Below are 23,233 nucleotides of genomic sequence, written 5' to 3' on the forward strand. Positions count from 1 at the left end.
TCTCTATAGAGTTCCTAATTTTGGCTATTTCACATAAATAGATTCATAGAATGGATGGTCTTTTGTGATTGTAATCTTTCACTTAGTATTGTTGTGTTTTAATCTTAGCATTCTATTTAGAAATTAGTTGCCTAGCACAGGAAAGACTCTCAATGAATTTGTATAAGAGAAAATTAAATGCTCTAATAAACTCTAGCATTTCCTTAGGTTAGGAATTGTGTGCAAAATAGAGTTTGCTGAAAGGTTTTGACAAAGCTTCATGTTGGAAATAGGGTGATTAATTTAAAATATAGCACACTTTTTCTTAGCAAAGATTTGCTTTATTCTCAATTTGCTCTGAAGAATGAGAGCTGCACTGAGGAGGTAGGTAAGAAAGGTAGGAGTTACACCCCTAATGCTGTCCATCTAGCCCTCACCGACTAGATGTCAATAGGCCTGAAGGTTTAGGGTACCTGGGAAGGTTTACATTTCTTAGATATTCTCTTTACTGTGTTCCTGCTTATTGCTTGTTTTAGAGTAAGAGGATGTACATTCTACCTTGTCTCTATCAAAGGTGGAAAGGGTTTGAACTCATACCCAAGACTGAATGGGTAATCAGGCTCAAGTTCACCCAAGTATACTAAAGATGTAAGAAAAGGCCAACTCTGACATTTTTGGTTGTAGAATTTCTGGTAGCATCTAGCTGGAACTGGGGCTACTGGAAGAAGCATTGGGAGTATCATTTAACTGATTCCAGAGACTCAGCCATTCCCCACACCAGAATTTCAGAAGGCAGGACAAAAGTTTTACTAGTGACCATACTCAGATCAGTCTGTTTAGTAGAGCTTAATCATTTAGGAAGATGTCCTTGTAGGCTCTGCCCCAATGGGACACACTTCTGGTATACAGGAGATTTCTATTGGCTTTCTTTTCCTACTGTTCAAATGTCAAATGCAATATGAATGAGGCATCAAAATTCATTTTTATGTCATAAACCTATCTCTAATTTTATATATAATAAGTACTTACAGATGCAAATCATGTTTAAATAGAACTTCCTAATGGTTAAAAGAAGTATTAGCCATATTGTAGTAATTTTTCAAGCAGCTGTTTCAAGTTATCATATGTGTAGTCCAAGTCTTCTGTATCTGAGACACAAGTCAATGTCAACAGCACATTAACAATGCAACAGAATTTAATTATGGAATTTAAAATTCTAGGGGTGGAGAGATCACATTTTCACTGAAATACATGGTAGGGAGCCATCTGTTTCTTTTGGGTTTCAAAAGGTACTTGATTCCATTACACTCATTGATTCAATAACTTTTTGCAACAATAATTAATGAAAGGTTTTTCGGCATATTTACTCCTACAACAAGATGACAGGCATATTCTTCAGTGCTTTAATCTTGCAAGTAGCTTGTATATGACTTTGAAATATGAATCTGTAGCTGGGCATGGTGAAGCATGCTCATAATCCCATCACTCGGGAGGCTGAAACAGAAGGATTATAAATTCACAGCCAGCGTAGACTACATTGTGAGATGCTGTCTCAAAAATACAGAAATAAAAGAAGAAAATCAGTAAATGTGAATCTGGCCCAACTAAAACAACAGCAAAACTTAAAAATGATTCTCATAAAATTGTGTATAGAATTAAAAGAAAAGAAACTGTCTTTGCTTTGTTACCAAAGAGTTTCATAGTGGATCCACAATGTTTTACCAGACTTCTGTATGAAACCCTCCCAGTTAGTGAAATTACTTAAATTAACCCCTGGGATCTCTTAAGATGCTGATATAATTGAGAGTATTGGGATCATCAGACATTTATAGTTTGAGTGAATTTCATCTCATTGTTTTTCTCCTAACAGTTGCCTAAATTCAATGCCGATGAGTAAACCAAGGGGTGGATTTGACTTGGAAGGAAACTTTTTATCTGGGAGATGAAGGAATCTGAGAGATGGGGCATTAGCTGTTATAGAGTCACTGTGACTGTGAATGGCCACCTTTAACACAACTGATAAATGACTAGGTATATATCAACAATGAAGAATTGCTACATTGTTGCAAATCATTTACCTGGAGAGCTAAACTTCCTGATTTGGTTTACACTTATTACCTGCTGATTTGCTTCTGACCACCTTGCACAGACAGAATACCTAATAAACATCACATGGCCGGACCCTCTCCCTTTCTCCAGCTGCAGTTGTTCACTGCTGCCTAAGGCTGCCATTCTCCTTGTCAGGCAGTAGTTCACTGCATCTAAGCGCAGACCACCGAGAGTATCCCTAAGGACATGAGGAAACACTGTTCAGCTTGAGACACATACTTGTTCAATTAGTGACAGAAATATGATGTTTATGTTCATCTTTTATTGCTTAAAGACTTTGGATGCCATCTAGAGAAGATGTCCACTCTCAGTGAGTGTCAGGGTCAATATGGCTGCTCTGGTAAGTTAAGAGCCCTGCATTTTCTATTAATTCTCATGGTTCCATGCTTTTTTCAAATAGAAAATTAATTGTTCAAACAATTTTAAAGCAGCAGCTGCAATTTAAGAAACTCTAAACATGTTATTATAAGTTATTTACATGAGATCAAGCTTCTAAGATATGATAGTTGGTGATAAATACAAAAATTACAATAAAAATTTGCTTGAAGAAGCCACTGAATAACTATGAATGTTGAAGAATGTGCTATTGACTATTTTTAAAAGTACTTCTGAAAAATTATAATTATATATTCCCATGTCTCCATTTTCCTGAGAGATAAGGTTCTCAGTGACCCTAGAGCAGACCCAAAATGTTTCTGTCATGCCTCTTTCATACCAATAAAAAGAAGGTAATCTAAACAGAGTTTGCCCACCTTTGCCAAATTTATTTCTACATTTCAGTACATGATGACTACTGTCTACGTGTGTCTCAGAGAACAGGACACAAACACATGAGGCATCAATTCTTATGGTTCCACAAGAATCAGGGGAGGTGGCTTTGGTACTGCTATTGTTTCTGTAATTTGATTTTCTAGAACCCCAGTTGAGGCAATATGCCAATTTTGTCTGTCAGGCTATAAGAAAAACAAAAGAAAAGGGACAGAACAAGAGAGGCAAAGACTGAAGAAGGGGGAGAAATAAGAACAAAATGAATTAAAGGGAAAATGAAAGGGGGTGTCAGAATCCTACAGAAATGATGGCCGATGTCTCTTTGGTCATAATTGTAAGTCAGCCTTAAGTTTAAAAAGTTGTGCAGAAACAAGCAATAAAGAGTCCTAGCCTTTAGTTGAAAAGTAGAACTGATTAACCAGATGTGTCTTTGGTTTTAGTCAAGAAGTAACTGCTGTGCTGACAGAATATAAAGATGGTTTTAATCAGAGATTGGATATTGGTAGTCACAAAAGGAAAATAAATGCCTTCTGTTGTACAACCTAATCTGATTAGTCGTACTTTTTTAACTGGTTTTTTTTTAAGGACTAAATCTTTTCTTAGCTTTGTCTTCAGAATAATGAGGTTTCTTGCATCAGAAATAAGCCTCAACTACTGCAACTCATTTGCTCATTGTGCTTCTTACATCTCCCAATTGCTCTTTATTCTAACTTGTTTTCCCAGTGTATTAATTTGTGCATGTAAGTCGATTTCCGTTAATCTATTCAATTGTCAGTTCAAAACTGATCATGGTTAACATTCTTCCTTGTGTATTATCCCAGATGCTTTACTTTAAGCTATCAGTCTGTGACTTTAAATGATATCTAAAACTTAATTTTCAGGTTTCAATTTCCAGTACACATTTCAACTGGCATCTATGTATAGTTACTATGATTTGAAACATTGTCACTGCAAGAGGAAGCATAATTTGCATCACAATGCACCAAATAATAAAGTAACTACTAGAATTACTTTAATTAATTATTTATGCAAAAAAGAAATAGCTATGGAGGAGAACTTCAATGCTTAACTCCAAGACACAAGTCTTGCTTGGCTATGATCCAGTGGTCTTGCCAAGATCCCATGTTTTCTAGCATCATATATTATCAATACTTCCTTGTCCATCGTTCCTATCCTACTGTCTTCCTGGTTTCAAGCTATCATTCTGTCTGGATACTGTGTCACTGAGGCGATGATGGCTAAAGTATTACACAGCCAACCTGCCCAGATGGAGTCAGAGAAAATGAACACACTTCAGCTGTAATGGAGGACTGTTGATGAGTACTCATTCACCAGACTAGATGCTGTTCTAAGAACTTTGATAAGGAAAGTCAATCTCTTGCAAGATTTACGAAAGATACAGCCATATGCTGCTTAACAATAAGGATACATGAGGGATTGTTGTTATACCGTTGTGTCACTGTGCATATATCGCAGCATATTTTTACAACCCTAGATGATAATAGCCCCTATATATGGGGGCTACCTTAGGACATCCATTATATACATGGTTCATGTTGACTGTAACATAGTTATACTATGCAAAAGTACATAAAGTTGCCAAAGAAATGTATATAATCAACCAGAAAAAGAGTTTCAGTTGCTAAATCCTTGCTGAGACTTTCATAAACTTTGTAAAGAAATAAAAGGTTCCAAACGTGGCTTTGGTCAAAGTATTACATCAAGGTTTATAAAGAACTATAGTCATTTGTTCATATCTTCACAACTTAAATAGAATCTTCCTTTTAATTAAATTAAAATGATTTTATTTCTCTCTATACATTAAATGAAAAACTGGGCTACTAAAGTTGTATGTATGATATGATACTTTGTATAAAACATGCATACAACTAGGACAAAAATCAAAAGCAAACACATTAAACTACCACCAGGAACTACGCTGGTCATAGGATCATAGTGACTTTTTGCCTATCAGATTTATTCTAATCTTTCTATACTGAATATGTACTGATTCTACATTATATACATATATCATAATATCACATAGAACCCCATATATGTGGAATCTAAATTCTGTAATTAGCATATGTCAATTTATAAGAAATGAAGCAAGCTGGGGGAAAAAACCAAGGAGAAAAAGAAAAGCAATTGTAATATATGTATGAATTATCATGAATAATGGTGTATCTTAATAATGAAAAGCTCATTGTTCATCTAAGCCTAAGTCTTAATATCCATATTGGAATAGAAAGGAACTTTAAAATGACATGTGTTCAGGGCAGGAGTAGAGCAAAATACGCATGCTTAAAAGCTAACAAAAATAAAAAGTTAACAAATGTAAGTATTATATATAACAAATCAAAGAAAAATATCAAAATAATCTGTTGAAGGAAGCAAAAATTGTTACTTCCATCTAGGGAAGAGTAAATTTTAAGTCAGCAATTATTTTCATTAAATAAATGATTCATCTATATGACTTTTTAATCTATCATGTTATTATAATTCTCATGATAGGATCATTTTACTCGAATTGTGTTTTGATTCACTCTTACATGCTTTGATTAGCCTACCAAATAGAAGTATTAGAAAAAGAGCTACATAGAAAGAACCCAAGGCTTGTTGAAGGTTACTGCATTAAAAACTAAGCCTGAAAGACAAACAGCATGGTTGGGCTTAATCTTACTACATGCTTCTTCTGTTTTCTCCAGCTGTGAAATATATCTATGACTCACAACTCTTTTATTTCTTTACTTTTGAATTCCAAGCAAGACACACCTTAAAGCAAACAACTACCAAAAATAACTCTCCATGGCAAGTGTTATCAAGTGACTTACATTTTCCCCCAAACATGGAGCATTTTTCTGTATATGCATCCAGTCTTCAGCATCTATTATGTGTGTTTTTTTCTATTCTAAGATCTAATTAACTAATAATAGTGAATATTCATATTTGTATGATCTTCAACATCCATAAACAGTTTAACATAGCATTCTATAACAGTTGTTGATTATCTGTTTGAGGATTTAATCTCTTCCAATTTTCCAACTTCATATTAATTAGTTTTTCCATATTCCTCTGGGCCATTTGCTTAGGGTGATAAAGCATAAGGAATCAGGAATTGATTTTAATGTTACTAAAGGAAATTGCAAACAGAAAAACAAACTAAATGATTTGTTCTAAGATTAAAAAGGCAGATGTTGATATTAGGTAGGATCACCATAAGCTTTGATGAAATCATGTTTTCCTCTGAGTTAACCTGTGTTGCAAGGGATTATGGACAAGAAGAGCACCAGTGGGTAGTGCCTTAGTGATCCTCCTTGGGTACTCGTTGCATATGCTACCAACATTTACCATGCAATTTGCCTGTAGGTTCTTCATCTGCCTGCCTGTGTATTTTGAGCACTTGCATCACTACACTTTATAGTAGGCATAGCAGAATTGGTTAACATCTCTCTGCCCAAGAAACTGAAGACCTCCTTTCAACTTCCGTATTCTCCTTTCTTCATTCTGTGTTGAGGAATCCCAATCTCTTTTCCTTGGAAAAACAGCAGGCAATCAAGTTGTTTTTAATCATGATTAAGTGTCTCCAAAGTAAGATGGCAGCATGGTCCCTCTTCCTAGACTTCCATATCCTCAAGTAGAACGACCTCTGCTCTTCACTTACTGTATCCCCTTCTTAGTTTCTTTCCTCAGAATTAGTGCTTGTTAGCGATGCAGGTTGGTCAGGAATTTTCATGATGGTCCCACTGAGACAAGGGGGTGCTGGGATATACAGTCTCAGCATTGCTTTTTCAGCTTGTAGTTTGCAGTCCAGCAAGGAGGAATAGGAAACTGAAGAGTCTAGCACCAAGAAGCTTTGTCCTTGGTAAAGTTGATACTGTGCCCAAACCAGAGCAGTTCTCTAAGTACATGCTTTATTCATCAGAACCCCTGGGGGCACAGCTCATGGAGTGTGAGGGTAAGAATCCAGCTCTGAGCCCCACCCTCAACTGCCAACAATTACTAGAAGATTAAGATATACAGAGGACCAAATCAGTTCCTGAAAGGAATCTCCTTCCAGTCCATGTAGACGCTAACTCAGTTAACCTATACAGCTAATACTATCACTCCCCCCAGACAGCATTAAAACATGGCTCCACTGTGTTTGTCTGGTACTGGTTTCAGAGTGTGCCCTGGGGATTTCAGACAATGTGCTGGTGCTAAAGTAGCAACTGGAATCTTTTACTCAGTCAGCTGGACTCTGACTCTGTTCTGGCATCTGGCCCAGTATATCAAAATTGTGGTTATTTTCAACCCATTTTGGAAGCTGTTTCACTAAGCCATGTGACAACCCCAAAAGTTGGTCTGGAACCAGGAGTCTTCATCAGATTGTGGACTCTGAGAGCCTGCAGTGGGCGGTTTTGGTTATTGATGCCTCCTTTCCGGTAATCATAAAAGAGGGTGATGATGGATCTGCTGTGGGGACACACCTCACACCTATTCAGCAGTTTTGTTTATGTCTCTAAGCCTTCATAAATCTTCTGGGCTCTGTGTGGTTGCACACTCAAATAAAAGCTTTCCCTAGGGAAACCCTCAAGGAAGAGTTCACATTGTTAGCCTGGCTCCTCAAACCTACCTGAAAAGGGCACCTGGCATGGTAACAGATTTAAAGGAATAAAGACAATCGGGATACTTACGATCTCAACACACTAGCAAAAACTGAAGCTGTGGTGACTGCAGACATAGCCATCTGGTGGCCTCCTTAGAACTTGCTGGAATCATGTGCACATACTAGACATGTAATAGATACAAGACATGACAGATTTCCCTTTGAAAAGTGGCAAATTATTAAATTATGTCAATATTGACAACTCTGGATTTAATGCTTAGTTGATTCCATTGTTCTTGTGAGAGGATCCTTGTCTGAAAAAAATCACAACCACACAACTGTTATTGAAATCCTGCGGTGTAACTGGTCATTTGATAGGCAAATAGGTGATTGGGGGGGTATAAAATGTTACTCTCTTTGGTTTAAAATCCTCATAACCTAATTGAAAATCACCAAAACATATTAGGCCAAAATAAAGCAAGAATAAATTTAGAGACAAATCTTGTGTTAAGGACCTAGTATGTTACAGTACTCAGGAGGAGGACATAACCAAGGTGGTCTCCTAAAGTGGAAGGATTCAAATTGGTAAGATTGGATAAGAAGAAAAGAAAAAGATCTAAGGTTGGAGTCAGTGTGGCTCAAGAAGTTAAATGCTTAAGTCCTGTATGTGGAAAGGGGAAAAAGAAATTGGGATTCTTTCTAAACATTGGGATGCTTAGAAAGAATAAGTTACAAGGAAATGGAGTGAATTTAGTAAAAATAAAAATTAACACAGTGGGTAAATTCGGAATGAAAAAGTTTAGGCATGAAACCAAGGGGTTGAACCTGGTGTAGGAATAACCAAAGCAACATTTCAGTCTGGAAAATGAAAATATCAAGGCCAAATTTCTATGTGATTCACATAATAATCCATTTTTGAAGTAGTTTTCTTGATAAGTTGCTCAAACCAGTCATAAGTCACTAATGGTTAGAGTTGCTTTATTTGGAATATTTCAAGCATAATCCAAAAATCCAGATTGTCTGTGTACGTCAGGGTTGTGAGTTCTGCTTATTTGTGCCTCTGGGCCACAGTGACTTTCCTTGTTTCTCAAGAAATGTTGTCACTTAAAAAAAAAAAAAAACTAAGTGACTACAGACATTGCTAGGAAGGAGACACTTTGTTGTCAGATTGGGAGAGCTTTTATTTATTCTTTGTTTAAGAAAGCTGGCAGGAGAGGCTAGACAAGAGGCAAGCCACTTTGCATTAACAGTTTCTGAGGCTTCTTCAATCTTGAATTGTAAGACAAAGGTTTGTAGTTGTGAATATTCTGTAGTTGTGCCTTTCCAACCCCTGCTCCATCCTTCTCATGGGACTATCACTGGAGTTGCCTCTTCTCCCTTTCAAAGACTCATTTATTCCTACAGGACTTTCAGGTCAGCAAAGGACAGCAGAGCAACCAGAATGGTTTGTCATCCCCTTCTTAAGCTCCAGTGGTCACAGCCTGTGCTCTCTCCCACACTTGCAGCATCCAGGTGGAATTTAAAATAGAATGGATGGGAACCCAGTTATGTAAAAAAGTCACCTCTCATCTTGTGTTCTATCATGGGAGCTGAGACCAGCTGGGGTGCTGCTGGTGTCAGTTTCCAGTGCATAAGTCTCTGTGATCTGCAACAGAAATTCTTACAACAGGGCCCTTAGAAGTCTTGTCCTCTGATGGGCTGCCAGAGGCAGAGTCCAAGGCATATCTGTGCAGGCAGTTTTTACTGAGTTTCCCAGGGACTGAGAGAAAACTACCAGAAGGAACAGGCTCCCCTGACTTCTATAACTAGTTATCTACCACCGCTTTGCTGAGAGGTAGAGTTTATTGACAGCCACTTATTTATCTTGTTTGTCTGCATCACCTAGTCAGAGATGACCATAGTCTACACCAGACGTAAAAACTCCAATGTACTTGAAATCTTCCTTTTCCCTTCCTAAATCCCCTTCCATAGGATAGTGCAAAACACTTTTCTCTCTGTGAAGAAAGTAAGTAAGTTTAAGTGTATGGCATCCTTGTGAGATCAAGAAATTATATATACTGCCTGTTCTTGCCCCTCAACATTTCAAATGAGTCTCACAATGCCAATAGAAAGCAAGTTAAACTCTAAGTATGACAAATAGTGTGTTAGTTTCCTATTTTTGGGCCTTTCCTTAAAATATAATGTATTAGAACATTTTAGGACCAATCAATGAATAAGCCTCTTATGCTTAGGTTTATATTGCTTCTCTATTCACATTGTAATTCTGTATCTCATAGGAAGTGGAACCAGGGAAGGATTCTACTTTAAAAAAAATTGAGAATATCTGCCAGATTTTATGTTTGTTTGTTATAGTAACTTATTTTTTTAAAGTATCTTTAGAAACAAAAAGAGATTACAAATACCTCAATTATCTATGCACATTATTTTAGAGTTACATGGTGCTGTTCTTAATAACACTGATCAAATTTTGGGTGCTGAACCCAGACCATAGGATAACATAGTATTAACTCCCACTTCTTCAACACCTAATACCATGGACTTTAGAGTTACAGAAATTGGCATCTGAGGACTGCGTGTGCTATATATAAGCCCACCTATGCAGGAAGCAAGATTGGGAGGATCTTAATTCAAAGTCAACCCTGATTTTTTTTTAAAAAGTTATCAAGATCCTATTTCAACCAACCCAGAATTGGATATTGTAGCACCATAATACATGAGAAGAGGAGGTAGGAAAATGAAGGTCTGAGAGCAAGCTGATCAAAAAGCTTGCAACACTCTCTGAAATAAAACTAGCAATTTAAACAAGGATTGGAAATGTGTCTCTAATGGTAGAGCATTAGACTACCAAGCATAATGTCCTGAGTTTGAATCCTAGTATCACTGAAAAATAAATAAATAAATAAATAAATAAGAATAAGAAATGGGCACCTCAACCTTAAAAGGCTTATTTAATATGCAAACATCAGATGATATGTAATTATCAGTTAATGTTTTGTCTGCTGTGCAAATTATAAAAGTAACGATAGGAAATGAAGCTTCTGCTCCAGCAATAGAAATTCTTTCAAAGAAGTGATTTTAAATCAATTTTTGTCCTAGAAAGACCCAATTCACAGAGAGTTCTTCAAGACATATCCCTGTTGTGAATTTTATCTCAAAATAAAAGTCAGTTTTTAAATGATACCCCTGAATGATGATATAAGGAACATTTGGACATAGATGAGAAATTCAGTTTCTGAGATCTAGGATCTGAGATTTGGTCAGAAAATACACACACACACACACACATACACATTCATTTATTCAAACATACATACATACATACATACATCATGCATACATAATAGTCTGGGGTTAGATTATGCAGCAATATGTTATGGTGAACAGAACAAGTGCTCCAGAGTAAATTCATTATTGATTCTACTACTCATTAGCTGAGTGACCTTGATAATTTTCTAATACCCCTAAGTAATTTTCTTATCTAATAAACTAGCAGCAGTTGTTAGGGGAGTGGAAATTTTTGTATGAAGAAAGAAAGAGAGAGAGGTACAGAGAACCAGAGACAGAAAGCAAGAGATAGTGCAGGGGCATAGACTGGAGCAAGCTGTCAGCATATGAAAGTTCACAGTACCCCACACAAATAGGTTCTCACGTGAATAAAATCTTCACCTAGATGAACTCCAGAAAACACATATCCTTTGCTTTACAAGTATAAACAAAACAAACCCTAAAACCCCAGACTCAATAAAAGAGATGCAAAACCACTAAAGCTCTGAAATTGTATCTGGAAACAGTTAGACCTATCTGATTAAAGTATAGTATAAACATGTGTGAAATACCAAGTTGAAATCGTTTTTAACTCTGAGCATAAGCTTTAAAAATCAATGAAGAGAAAGCAAAGCAGGTGTTGTCTAAGGTGTAGGAGAGAAGAGGGAGAAGGAGAGTGGCTGTGATTAAAATAGTTTGTGTGTGTGTGTGCACGCGTGTGTGCGTGCACATGCAAATGAAACAGTGAAACTTCTTGAAATTGGTTCAGGAAGAGGGGAGAGAACAGGACAAAATGATGAGGGGGTGAGTCAGATGAAAGGTAACCAATAAATTCATTTTTTACAGGGGAAAAATGAAAGAAAATGCTGGATTCAATGTTCTTATAAAGAAAAGTATACTCTGCGAAGGCTCTATTTGGATGCATGCACAGTGGTGTGCCCCTGCAGTGATAAGGAAAGAAACATTCCGAGACTCTTCTCTCTGGACTCTTCTCTCTCTTCACTCCTCTCTCTTCACTCTTAAACTGGCTTTTCTTCCTTGATGTGCTCATGGCATCTGCCCTCCCACCATTTATTGCATTGTACTACAGTTATCTGAGCACTCCTCTGTCTTGTCAGTAAACCGTGAACTCCATTTCCAGACAAGCTCAGTGGCATGCTTTCCAACCCATAACCGAATCTCCTCAGTATGTATTTTAATGGAAAAAAAAAATCAAACAACCTCTTTCAAACATTTACCACTGTTGGCCTTAAAATCAGGTTAGGGAATTGATGTTCTGTGCACCATTCCTGCAATGCCAAAGTTTCACCACTCCATTCCCAGTCACCCTGTGTTCCTGCCTCTCATGCCAGCGTTTAGGCCATGTAGGTTTCTGCTCAAGATCTTCCTCATCAGGTTAATCTACTCAATAAACTGTGCTGAAATAAAGCAAAACAACATCAACAAAAATGAAAGCACTAGAATCTCAAGTGCTGGGTGTCATAGTGGTACACCAATGAGTGTATGGTGACTCCTCTTGGAGGCACAGAATACAGTGAGCCTGGATGAAGGCTCTGATTTTCAGAGAGCCCACTAACTATTAGCCAAAATATTTCTGGATCAGTAACTCTACCCTATCATCAACTTGACTATCTAAAAATTACAATGTGGCTTTAGGACCTGGTACACAGTGTACAGGGCAATAAATATTTGTTGGATACTTTAGTGAATGGTATAGGATGGGAATTCAGGAAGGTTTTATTGTTTTCATTTGACACTGGAGCTAAGCAGCAAATGTTATCACTCATGAGAGTAAATTTGGTTGGAAGCACCCAGTGAGGTCTGCCTGCTCCTGAAGTACGTTTGGCCCCAAAGGCTATCCTTCTATTCTCTCCATTACTGTTATTTCAAAAGTATTTTGTTTTACACTTGTCTTCTTGGCTGGTTTGTACACTTGAAGAAAGGAATCCTCTATAGCCCATACGGCAGGACACACATTAGGTTTTATAAATGCTTTGGTGTTGTTTCTGACATCCATGTGTAGCTCTGTTCAAGGTCCCTGTGAGGACAAAATGGGCCTGGAGACAAGGGTAGGAAAGTGACAGCCCCCATATAGTCTAGGATTCACTTTTCTGCTTTCTCTTTCTGATTAGGATGATACTGTTCTCAAGGCCTACGGAAAGTAAGTCGGCCGGAGTAAAGAACACACACACACACACACACACACACACACACACACACACACAACTTTATATATGGTAGATTTGATGACAGTCTGAAATCTTTCCCTTGGCTCAAAATAAATCCATCCAGAAATGACAGAGTCTAAGCCCACACTTGAAAGGCTTCTACATAAGCGATTTCAAACAGGGCTTTGGAAAGCCAGCTTCTTAGGTACCAACTCTGACTCACGAAGATTGGAAGGTGAAGGAGAAGAAAGGGGGGGGGGGGGAAATGGGACAGAGATATTGTTCAGCTACTCTACTCGGGATGCGCCTTGGGTGGAAGCAACTCAAATCTCCCATCCAAACCATGAGTTCCCTCAGGATTATTAAAAACACCCTATTGGTTCTGACTTGATTCACTGCTTAGCGACCAGACCAACGAGCTGTGACAGGAGGAAAGATCATGACACCCCACCCTGGTCTAGTAGCAGTGTGCAGGCGGAGCATGGGTCCCAATTCCCCCGGCAGAGTTCGCTCAGCCAATGGGAGCCTGAGGTTTCACTAGGATAAGTTGCGGGTCTACTGCTGGGCCAATCAAGAGCCAGGCGCGGTCAAAGGGGAGGAGATGCAAGGGGAAGCTGGAGGCGATGGAGATGCAGAGCCGTCCACAAAAGTTTCTCACCTTGGAATGTGAGGGCCTCTCCTGCCTCTCCTGCGCGTCTGTAACTCTGAAAAGGAGGGGAGCCCTAACCTACTTCCTCCATCCTCCTCATTTCGCGGGGGCTTGGGAGGCAGACTGCTGAGAACCCCTATCGTTGTAGGTCTTCTTTTCATGTGGTCCGCAAAGAGAACACGGACTAGGGAAGCTTCGGTAATAGGGAAGTGACCTCCGACCTTGCGGGGCCCCTGGGGACGGAGGGCAGAAGAGGAGTGGCCGGGGCTGGGGACTCCATGCGGGGGCCATGGACACAGCGGCGCTCCGGGCTCTGCCCCGCCTGTGCGCGCTCTGGGCCGCCCTGCTGGCCCTCTTCCCCTGCGGAGGCCACGGAAACTGGATGTGAGTATGGGGGCTGCAGAAGCACTGGGGGGGAAAGGGATGATCAGCCCCGAATCTGGAGCCCGGGGAAGGAGGGGCGGAGACTTGCAGGAGAGACTGAATTTTCTGGAGAACATCGGTGGCTGGGAAGGCGAGTAGGGCAGCGGCTCGCGCTAGTGGTGGCCTTGTCTTACAGGTGGTTGGGCATCGCCTCTTTCGGGGTTCCGGAGAAGCTGGGCTGCGCCAACTTGCCTCTGAACAGCCGCCAGAAGGAGCTGTGCAAGAGGAAGCCGTACCTGCTCCCCAGCATCCGCGAGGGCGCTCGGCTGGGCATTCAGGAGTGCAGGAGCCAGTTCAGACACGAGAGGTGGAACTGCACGGTGGCCACCGCAACCACCCCGGCCCAGCTGGGCACCGGCCCGCTCTTTGGCTACGAGCTCAACAGCGGTGAGTCTCAGGACCCCACCGAGAACCCGTTCTTGCGCGATTCCCTAGCTGTAAATGCTGACAGGGGGCTTTTCGTGCAGGGAGTGGGGAAAGACAGAGGGCAAATCTCGGGGTGCAGGTGAGATCTTGGGAAAGGTGATTCCCCAAGACCAGATCCGAACGCTCGGGGCTGCAAGGCTACTTCTTCACTGGGGCGCCGGACTAAAGAACAACTTTGGAGTCTCCCCCACCCCGCCGACCCCAGCGGACCCCGAAGCGCCCTCCTGCGTGAGTGGCCAGCTGGAGAAACATGAAGTTGGCCGTAGGGAATTCTGCTGCCCCATCTGCTTTGATTTAACCAGCTTCGTGCGCAGCAAGCCCGAGACCGGAGGCGAATGCACCGAAGCGCCGCGTTTACTCACTCCTCAGAGCAAGAGGTTGACAGAACATAGTTTTTTTTAAGGCTCTCTCCCCGACAGTCCAACGTGCAGCTAGCCTGAGCACAGCTGCTTTTCCTCTCCTCTTTTTTTAATCTTTATTTTTTGCATTTTCCTCTGTTTTCCTTTTATCTCCCACTCTCTTCTCCACGCGCTCTCTGCTGGCACGCGAAGAAGGAGCGCTAAAACCAATAACGGGACCGGGAGTCAGGATGGTTCTAGAAATAACACCAGAGTCTAAGAGTTCTAGGAGCCGATTGCTGAAAGGTGCTTTGTCGTTTTTTTCAAGTTCATTTCCGTTCTGTCTCCGCCTTTTGACCCTTTCCCAGTCTGTTCCGAAGGTCCCTAAGCTCCTTGGTGCCAAAGATAGCATTTCCCCCATGCGTTTTGGCCCACACTAGGGACCCCACAGGGCGTAGAAGGTAAAGGGGAAAAGGGAAAACGTATTCTAAATAATGGCTAACGTGCAGGAGGAAAAGTCTGGTTGGAGAAACGGTGGGACAGCTGGAGAAGGGGGAGTCACCTGCTGAGTTCCTGCGTGTACATTTTATTACCACTCTGAAGTAACATTCATTTCCAAAGATTTTTAGTTCAAACTCCCCTTCAAATGCATCTATTTTTAATATCGTGTATTTTTGTATACAATTCTTTTCTCCGTTTTTGCTAATAAAATTTCAGTTTTCTTATTTTTATTAATTATCTTTAAGGAGGATCAGCCAGCCCTGTTTAAAACATTAAGTGTTTCATAGGACCAATCTTGATTGTTATTCCTGGTATCTTTTCCTCATATAAAAGAATTTTAGTCTTTAATTTGAAAGTAAATTCTAACTTTCATCTATTAGTTTTCTTGGTCTTAATTTGTATTCAGGCATGTATTATTTCATCAAACAAATTTTTTACCTTGTTATTTATGAGTGCAGCACTTTCAAATTTTAAAAGATAAGTAATCTATTTTCAAAGATTTTTTTTACCATTTAGAGTATTCATAGGAAGAATTTTGAATTCAATATGTATTATTCAGCTGTTACTGTCTATTAAGCGGTAAGCTAGGTGATGATGCTCATTTTAATTTACAAATATATATGATTTTAAGGTACAAGCAAAGTTTGTAACAAAATAAATAATAATTCCCTTAAGTGAGATATTGATGATTAATCATTTAATGCCTTTTTTAAAAAGGCTACTCTGGTGGAAAATCCTTCTTTGTAAATTTGGGTTCACTAAAGTATCCATTGTGAACAGTTGAAAAACTGCCTGGTAAGGATGAGTAGGCTTTGTTCTGAGCACAAACACAAGAGACAGAACTCTTTAATCCATTCATGTTTTATTCTAGGCACCAAGGAGACAGCCTTTATTTATGCTGTGATGGCTGCAGGCCTTGTGCACTCTGTGACCAGGTCCTGTAGTGCAGGCAACATGACCGAGTGCTCCTGTGACACCACCTTGCAGACTGGAGGCTCAGCCAGTGAGGGCTGGCACTGGGGGGGCTGCTCCGATGATGTCCAATATGGCATGTGGTTCAGCAAAAAGTTCCTCGATCTTCCCATCAGAAATGCCACAGGAAAAGACAGCAAAATACTGCAAGCGATGAACCTCCATAATAATGAAGCTGGGAGACAGGTATGTAGTAGAAATGGAACCCAGATTTAGTGTCAGAAGGCAAATAAGACCAGGGTTATACTTCTGGGTGAATCCGTGCAAATGCCTTAAAAACTGGACCCTCCTAGCCTAAGACACATTGAAATATGTTTGTGTATGTAAAAATAATAGGAACTATCTATTCAGTGTGAGTGCATAATTATATTAGTTTGATTTAGGTAATGCATCTAATCTGGGTTGGATCTTATTATAGAATGAACTAGTGATTGTGCATTTTTATAACTATTACATTATAAAATAATAATATCTTAGTGCCTTGTCTGTTATCTTCTTCCCCCTCAACTGGATCTTGGCTAATTCAGATTAGAATTTACAGTGTCTATCCTCCTAATGAGAATAATTCAGATGTTACTTGATCAAATTTTAACTCTGCATTTTTTAAAGCAACAGTTTTTAAAAGCAACTTCTTAGTAGGCAGTAACTCCGCAATGTGCTAGGTTTGTACTTATTTTCTCTAGCTTTATTCTTCACTAAGGAATTCACAACCACTATCTGATGTTTTCTTGTGCAGCAAAACTTTTCGGGAAACAGTTATTTTTAGTGAAGTCATGTTGGTTCATGTGAAAAGTTCATAAAGTACAAACAAATGTAAAGAAGTTAATTAGTTACATTAAGTGCATGGAGATTTTCTAAAGTAGCCATAATGAAGGTAGGTTGTCAGGAGGTAAATTTGATGAACTATCACCTAATTAAGTTCTTTTTATGAGTTCTGATTTTTATATTGTTTTCTTAAAACGGAGTATATGTGTAGCTTAACTTAATTTCACATATTTACATTACTGAATGTTGAAGCAATAAAGTCTGAATTTTATAACATAGTTGGATTAGTTAGCAATTCCCAGTGCCTTTCCTAGAAGGTTGTAACTTGTATGAATTTATATTTTCTGTATCATAATAAACTTTTCAGGATAAGAATATCAGCACATATTATATATATATATTGTTGTAAATATCCAATAACCTATAAAGGTCCCAAAGGAGTCATTGTGATCAGCCACATTCTCCTGAAGTAAATTAAAACAAGTTGCAGCATCTCTTAGGAATATGAAAGTATATGTTGCGTTTGTTTTACTTTTTTTTGGCAAGGAACTAGTAGGGGTTCATGCAGAAGAGCTGCAGCGTCCAGCCAGCGTTCTTCCCTTCACTGCTTTGGTTTAAAGCACAGAAATAGAAAAGCCAGTAAATGGGTCATCATAACTCTCCAAAGTTCCATATAAATTTTCAGTTCAATTTGAATATTCAACTCAAAATAAAAAACAAGGAAAACAGTAACCACATAAACTTTCCATGGTTTTCTTTAGACAATTTTAAAGTTGTTTTGGGTTATCAAATTAACTCTTGCTTAATACTGCAGCTAAGCCCATGTCCCTTTCCCCTAAGGTTTTTAATGAGCAAGGTCTTGGTGGAATTTAAATACTATCCAGTAAAAGGATCATTATTTTTTTATCAAATTAATGAGAGGTTAAAGGTAAACAATGTATATACTTTAGTAAGTTAGTGAAAAACTGTAAGATATGGCAAATCAACATATTTGAAAAACAAGGAAACAATTAAATATTTTTATTGACATGGAATGTGTCTTTTTAAGCTATTCTTTAACTAATTTGGTAGTTTTAATCAAAAAGCCAAAATTCAGAAGCTTATGGTGTGGTTAATTCTTTAATGCAGTACTGTCTCCTAAGTTAGGAAACGCACAAAGCACAAAATGTGTTTTTATCAGTAATGTTAGGCAATAACTTTCACATTATCTGTGTGTTTTCCTGCATTAGATGATCAATATTTGTCTTTGTAACTGTTAATATAGATCTTAAACTATTATCTTTAAGAAAATAATTCAAAAATTAGCCTCCATTTGAATCCAGTATTTGTTAACAAACCTCAATTTCCTTATGTTGTGTAGATTTCTGCTATTTTTCTATCTAGGTAGAAAACAATTAAACCTGAACATACACACACATGCACGCATGCACACAGGCACACACACACACACACACACACACACACACACACACACACACCATATTGCAAATTCCAGAGTTTTCCCTATTGAACCTTTTTTTTCATACTGTTTTGAATAGAGTCTTGAAATATTACAAAATATTTACCTGGCTATTTTGAGTGTACTTACACTGGTTGTTTTCATTGGTCTTTTCTCATGAGGTATTATAATTCAAAACATTTTTGTTTTCTTTTCCATTGGTGACCAACACCCTGCCTCTCCCACTGCTCCCCACACACACAGGGATGGAAAAAAAAACAAGTTTCCAAGTAATTATCTAACAAGGAAGAGCAATCTATTCAATTTTCAATATCGGCAATGAAGATTTTAATCTATCAGGCATATTTGTCTGAGTCATGCTCAAAGTCTGCATTCAATTGAGCTTTTTTTTCCCCTAGTCTCAAAATACAAACTTAAAATGTAGGAAAGTGTTCAGAAAAATGTGGGTACTGGCGCTTAGTAGTGATCTGAGCAGGATAGATGATTTTCTTAACCGCTGACCTTAAATACTCTGATTCCCACTTGGTTTCTGACACCATTCCTAAAGTTATGACTCCAAGAATAATGTTACTAGATGATGATTGGCCAGCAGAATGATCTGATGTCTTCCAGGGACAGAACTTCTGGGAATAATGTGACTTGGAATATTTATGGGTATTGCTTTTGGTGTGCTTAAAATATTTCCATTCTTACCATGTCCACCTCATAAACTTTTAAGTTTCCCTACCCCATAATTTGTTTTATGATGAGTAACTCAACAAAGTGAGAAGGGCCAACCCAAAATTTTCATTGACCTGCTTCAAGAATATTTATAAGTAGTTGAACAACACATATGTGCTTTGCTTTTCAGCAGGTTCAAATATATTTTTGGACAGAAAGGGACAAAATGAGACAGAAGAATTGGAATCTTCAATCCATATATGCAACTGTATGTCACAGTTTTCATAACTTAGATTTATCATCTGATAATTGACAAAAAGAAACAGTCACAAAACGCTCCAAAACAATTTTCTTCCTGTTCCTGGTAAGGTTTGAGTAAAGTAATTGGCTGATAAATAGTCTCTACCCACTGCATTACCTCTGAGTCCAATGTTGAGAAAAATCAGTCCTTAAACCACTTCTAAAGCAGTTTCTATTTTGACATAAAGTATTGATGATACATCTTTCCTATTTCTCCTCATTAGAAAATGATCAAAGAAAAACTTACAGTTCAAGCTCACTAGATTAAATGCCACCTTCCAAATTACCCTCTTGTCGTTTAAGAATATCCCATCAAAATGTGCACATCTGTTTGCAATAGTTAACAAAACATTCTTGGTTAATATCATTATAAACCTTAACAACTCAACAACTAGAGAAAGGAATTTTCTCATAACCACACACAACTCATTCAGTTACTGTTCTCTTAACTCTTCCTATTACGAGAAAGTGACAGAGACACCGCTACAGATCGGAATGACTAATGTTAATTCAAAACTCAGGGAGAGAAAAATCCAGAATATGCTTTTCAGTGAACGTTCATGTGTTTTCTTTAAATATACTTTCTTTTTCTACTTTCACTTTTCTCTGTTCCACGAACTGTATTTGGCTGCATATGGAGACCTTGTGTGATGCATCTCTAACTTACAAAACAGTGTCTTAATCACAGAGTTAATATTTCTGTGAGATTTGAATCATAGTTACATATGTTTATTAACTACCTACTAGGTGCAGAGCATTTCTTCCCTAAAAACTGAAAATATCTTAGAAAACAATTTTAAAAATGCTGCATTCTATAGGTAAAGCTCTTGTTCTCCCTCTCTCTTTCTGTTAAATTTATTATCATTATTTTTTTAGTTTCTATTTGGCCAAGTTCCATTCTTGGAGAGTTGTGGGAATTTAATCATTTAAATTTCAGGTCAAAGTTCTGGAATTTTTATCCTTGAAGTTCATTTGTATATGTAGGTTCTAGAATAGTAAAAACAACATTCATGCAACATATATAATAAAAACACTATCTTATTCTACTTACGGTGCCACAATTTAAATGCAATAGAATTATTTTTAAATGTCTATCACAGAAAAGGAAGAAACTCCAGGTATTTAAAGAGCTATTTTTTTAGAGTAAGGAAATCCACCCAAACTCTGAGTACAAATTCAGCAGGTGGTAAAATGAATTTGAAAATCTCTTTGTACCTTGCAACCTGTGAAACAGTGTGTCACTTCATGGACTAACACCCCTGTGGACAGAATTAAAGGGGACAACTTGGTGGAGTGCCTGTGGGCTCAAGCTCTCTCAGCACCACAAGCAATGGGACATTTGTTCATGACAGTAATTTTTATTAATTGCTACATGCAAGCTACCCACTGAGAATAAGTTAAAACGGTTTGAGTGAGCACAACTAATTAATTGGTAAGTATTTGAAGAATACCTAATCTACCTTCTTGCTTTGCAAATTGACAGCTTTACAGAGTATCTGACCTGGTTATTAAAAGGGAAAGTTAGCTCCCTGCCATCATCCAAAGCAAATGGCAATGACCATACAGAGTGAAGATCTGGTTCAAACACACAAAAAATACATGTTACTTTGTTGGGTGCTTTTCTTGGACAAATTATATTATTACCCAGCTCTTTATGAGCTAAAACCAACTCTTTCTTATTCTCTTCTTCTTCAGCACTTAAAGTTCGACTGAAAATAGGCAAATGGGGTAATTTACAACATTTATTTGCCTGTAGACTTCTTAAAGAATTGAGGGCTTCAGGAATTAAGCCAAATTAAAAAATTAAATCAAATAAGCCTGCTCACCATTCATTATAAAATTCTCTTATAGCCCCATAATCTATTTTTCCCCTTCTGAGTCACTAAGAAATCTCTTCCTTTGTTAGTATCTACATTTTCTAATTGAAAAAGAGCAAATGTACTGTATTCTGTAAGGCACTGCTTATTATATTGTTTGTTTGTCAAACACTACTAAAAAACCACCAAACATTGTGAAAACCAAAGCCACATGCTCTCATTTAAGGTTACAAATAAATTGCCATTTTTTATTTCAAATAGTCTGTGTTGCTACTTAATTTGGGAAATGTTGTTATCAGATAATGTCATTTTGCAAACGTGTCCAAATTAAGTTTGGCACAGAGTAGCAAAGTGTGGCCCCTTACTGTTTCATAATTTTGATAAGAACAGTGAGCCGAATTTAAACGGTGGCTTTTTTCCTTTCTTTGGTGAAATATCATACATAAACTTCAAGCCATTCTGTACACAGATCATCTTTCATTTTGCCCAGCATGTTGATGGAACCATCGACCCTGCAGCTGGTCATAATGGCTTACTCATGTGCTCTGCCATCATCTGGGGACTAAAAGGAGGGATGATGGCTTCTATAAGTCCTCTTTTTTACAGTATGTCACTATATTGCTTTTGCATCATTTGGGCCATTGCAACATTGTTGTCTTAACTCTTACTGTAACTGTTTCTTTAAAGAGAGGGTCATTTAGCTCTTGCCCTACACCAGGCAGTGGGTTATCACAAATATACATCATCTAATAAATCTATGTACACTGAGCTCAGTGCTTAGAAATGAAAAATTATAGAAGCATTACCTTCCATTTTCTAGGCTGGAGGATAGTGCTGACCAAAGAACACACAATTGAATCAATATCTGCCACCACGGGATGCCATTAAGATCATCTGACCATCTCACTCCTAACCATTTATATCAGAATCGCAAGGGTTTCAGCATTGGTTACTTATAAGCACCCAGGGATTTTTTCCATGCATGATGAGAACCGAGGACAACTGCTCGCTCAGTTCTTACATTTCAATGCACACATAATCTGCCAAAGCATTCATCAAAACTGCCGTTTTTGAAGGTCTAGAGTAGGGCCTGAGTGTCACGGTTGTCACAGGTGGGAACAGATCCATTAATTAGGTGAATAGGCTAGCCGAATTTCTCTCATCAGACACAAATTTCATGAATGACCCTTGAACAGAATCCCTGTTGGTTTCAGGCTGTGGCCAAGTTGATGTCAGTCGATTGCCGCTGCCACGGAGTTTCCGGCTCCTGCGCTGTGAAAACATGCTGGAAAACGATGTCTTCTTTTGAGAAGATTGGCCACTTGTTAAAGGACAAATACGAAAACAGCATCCAAATATCAGACAAAACAAGGAGGAAAATGCGCAGGAGAGAAAAAGACCAGAGGAAAATCCCAATCCACGAGGATGACCTGCTCTATGTTCATAAATCTCCCAACTACTGCGTGGAGGATAAAAAACTGGGGATTCCAGGAACACAGGGCAGAGAATGCAACCGCACCTCGGAGGGTGCGGATGGCTGCAACCTTCTCTGCTGCGGCCGAGGCTACAACACCCACGTGGTCAGGCACGTGGAGAGGTGCGAGTGTAAATTTATCTGGTGCTGCTATGTCCGCTGCCGGAAGTGTGAAAGCATGACTGATGTGCACACTTGTAAATGACCCTGCCTCCAGCCGGAAGAAGATTCCTCGGCCAGCTACATCTTGCAGGATTGCAAGCAGGAGGCTGCCTGGGTGGGCAAACCGACACCTGCATTGGAATGTCTCCGAGCTTTGGGCCTCTCTCGGGTTTCTTGTCATCTAATCCACCATGGCCTTGCAGATTTCTTGGGACTCTGAAAACGTTTGCACTCATCTTTGGGTGGGTTAGGGGAGTCTATTTTGACATGCAAGGGAGACGAATCTGAGAAAGAGAAAGAGAGCCCTCTTGCTGGAGATCCGGTCCTTAGTGAGGATAAGATCCTCCAGCAGGGAACACAATTAGGGGAATCAACAAAGGTGGGGGCAACATTAGTCATTTATTAAATAAT

At 38.7% G+C, this 23,233-nt stretch overlaps 1 protein-coding gene across 1 annotated transcript; it reads left to right on the plus strand.

Annotated features, from left to right (window-relative positions):
- The first annotated feature begins 13,814 nt into the window (after nt 1-13,814).
- Nucleotides 13,815-22,879, plus strand: Wnt16 (Wnt family member 16). Its single transcript, XM_048337906.1, has 4 exons — nt 13,815-13,909; nt 14,085-14,335; nt 16,085-16,371; nt 22,401-22,879. Exons 1-4 carry the CDS (start codon nt 13,815-13,817, stop codon nt 22,863-22,865), a joined length of 1,098 nt encoding a protein of 365 aa, XP_048193863.1. The 3' UTR covers nt 22,866-22,879.
- Nucleotides 22,880-23,233: the final 354 nt, after the last annotated feature.

The sequence above is a fragment of the Perognathus longimembris genome, chromosome 2 (genome assembly GCF_023159225.1).
Source record: "Perognathus longimembris pacificus isolate PPM17 chromosome 2, ASM2315922v1, whole genome shotgun sequence".
Classification (NCBI taxonomy): domain Eukaryota; kingdom Metazoa; phylum Chordata; class Mammalia; order Rodentia; family Heteromyidae; genus Perognathus; species Perognathus longimembris.

What these genes read in the sequence shown, in the direction of transcription:
- Wnt16 (XM_048337906.1), top strand. Translation starts at nt 13,815, where the DNA reads ATGGACACAGCGGCGCTCCGGGCTCTGCCCCGCCTGTGCGCGCTCTGG. An exon ending in GGAGGCCACGGAAACTGGAT is followed by an intron (nt 13,910 to 14,084) that starts GTGAGTATGGGG and finishes CTTGTCTTACAG; the next exon opens with GTGGTTGGGCATCGCCTCTT. An exon ending in ATAATGAAGCTGGGAGACAG is followed by an intron (nt 16,372 to 22,400) that starts GTATGTAGTAGA and finishes TGTTGGTTTCAG; the next exon opens with GCTGTGGCCAAGTTGATGTC.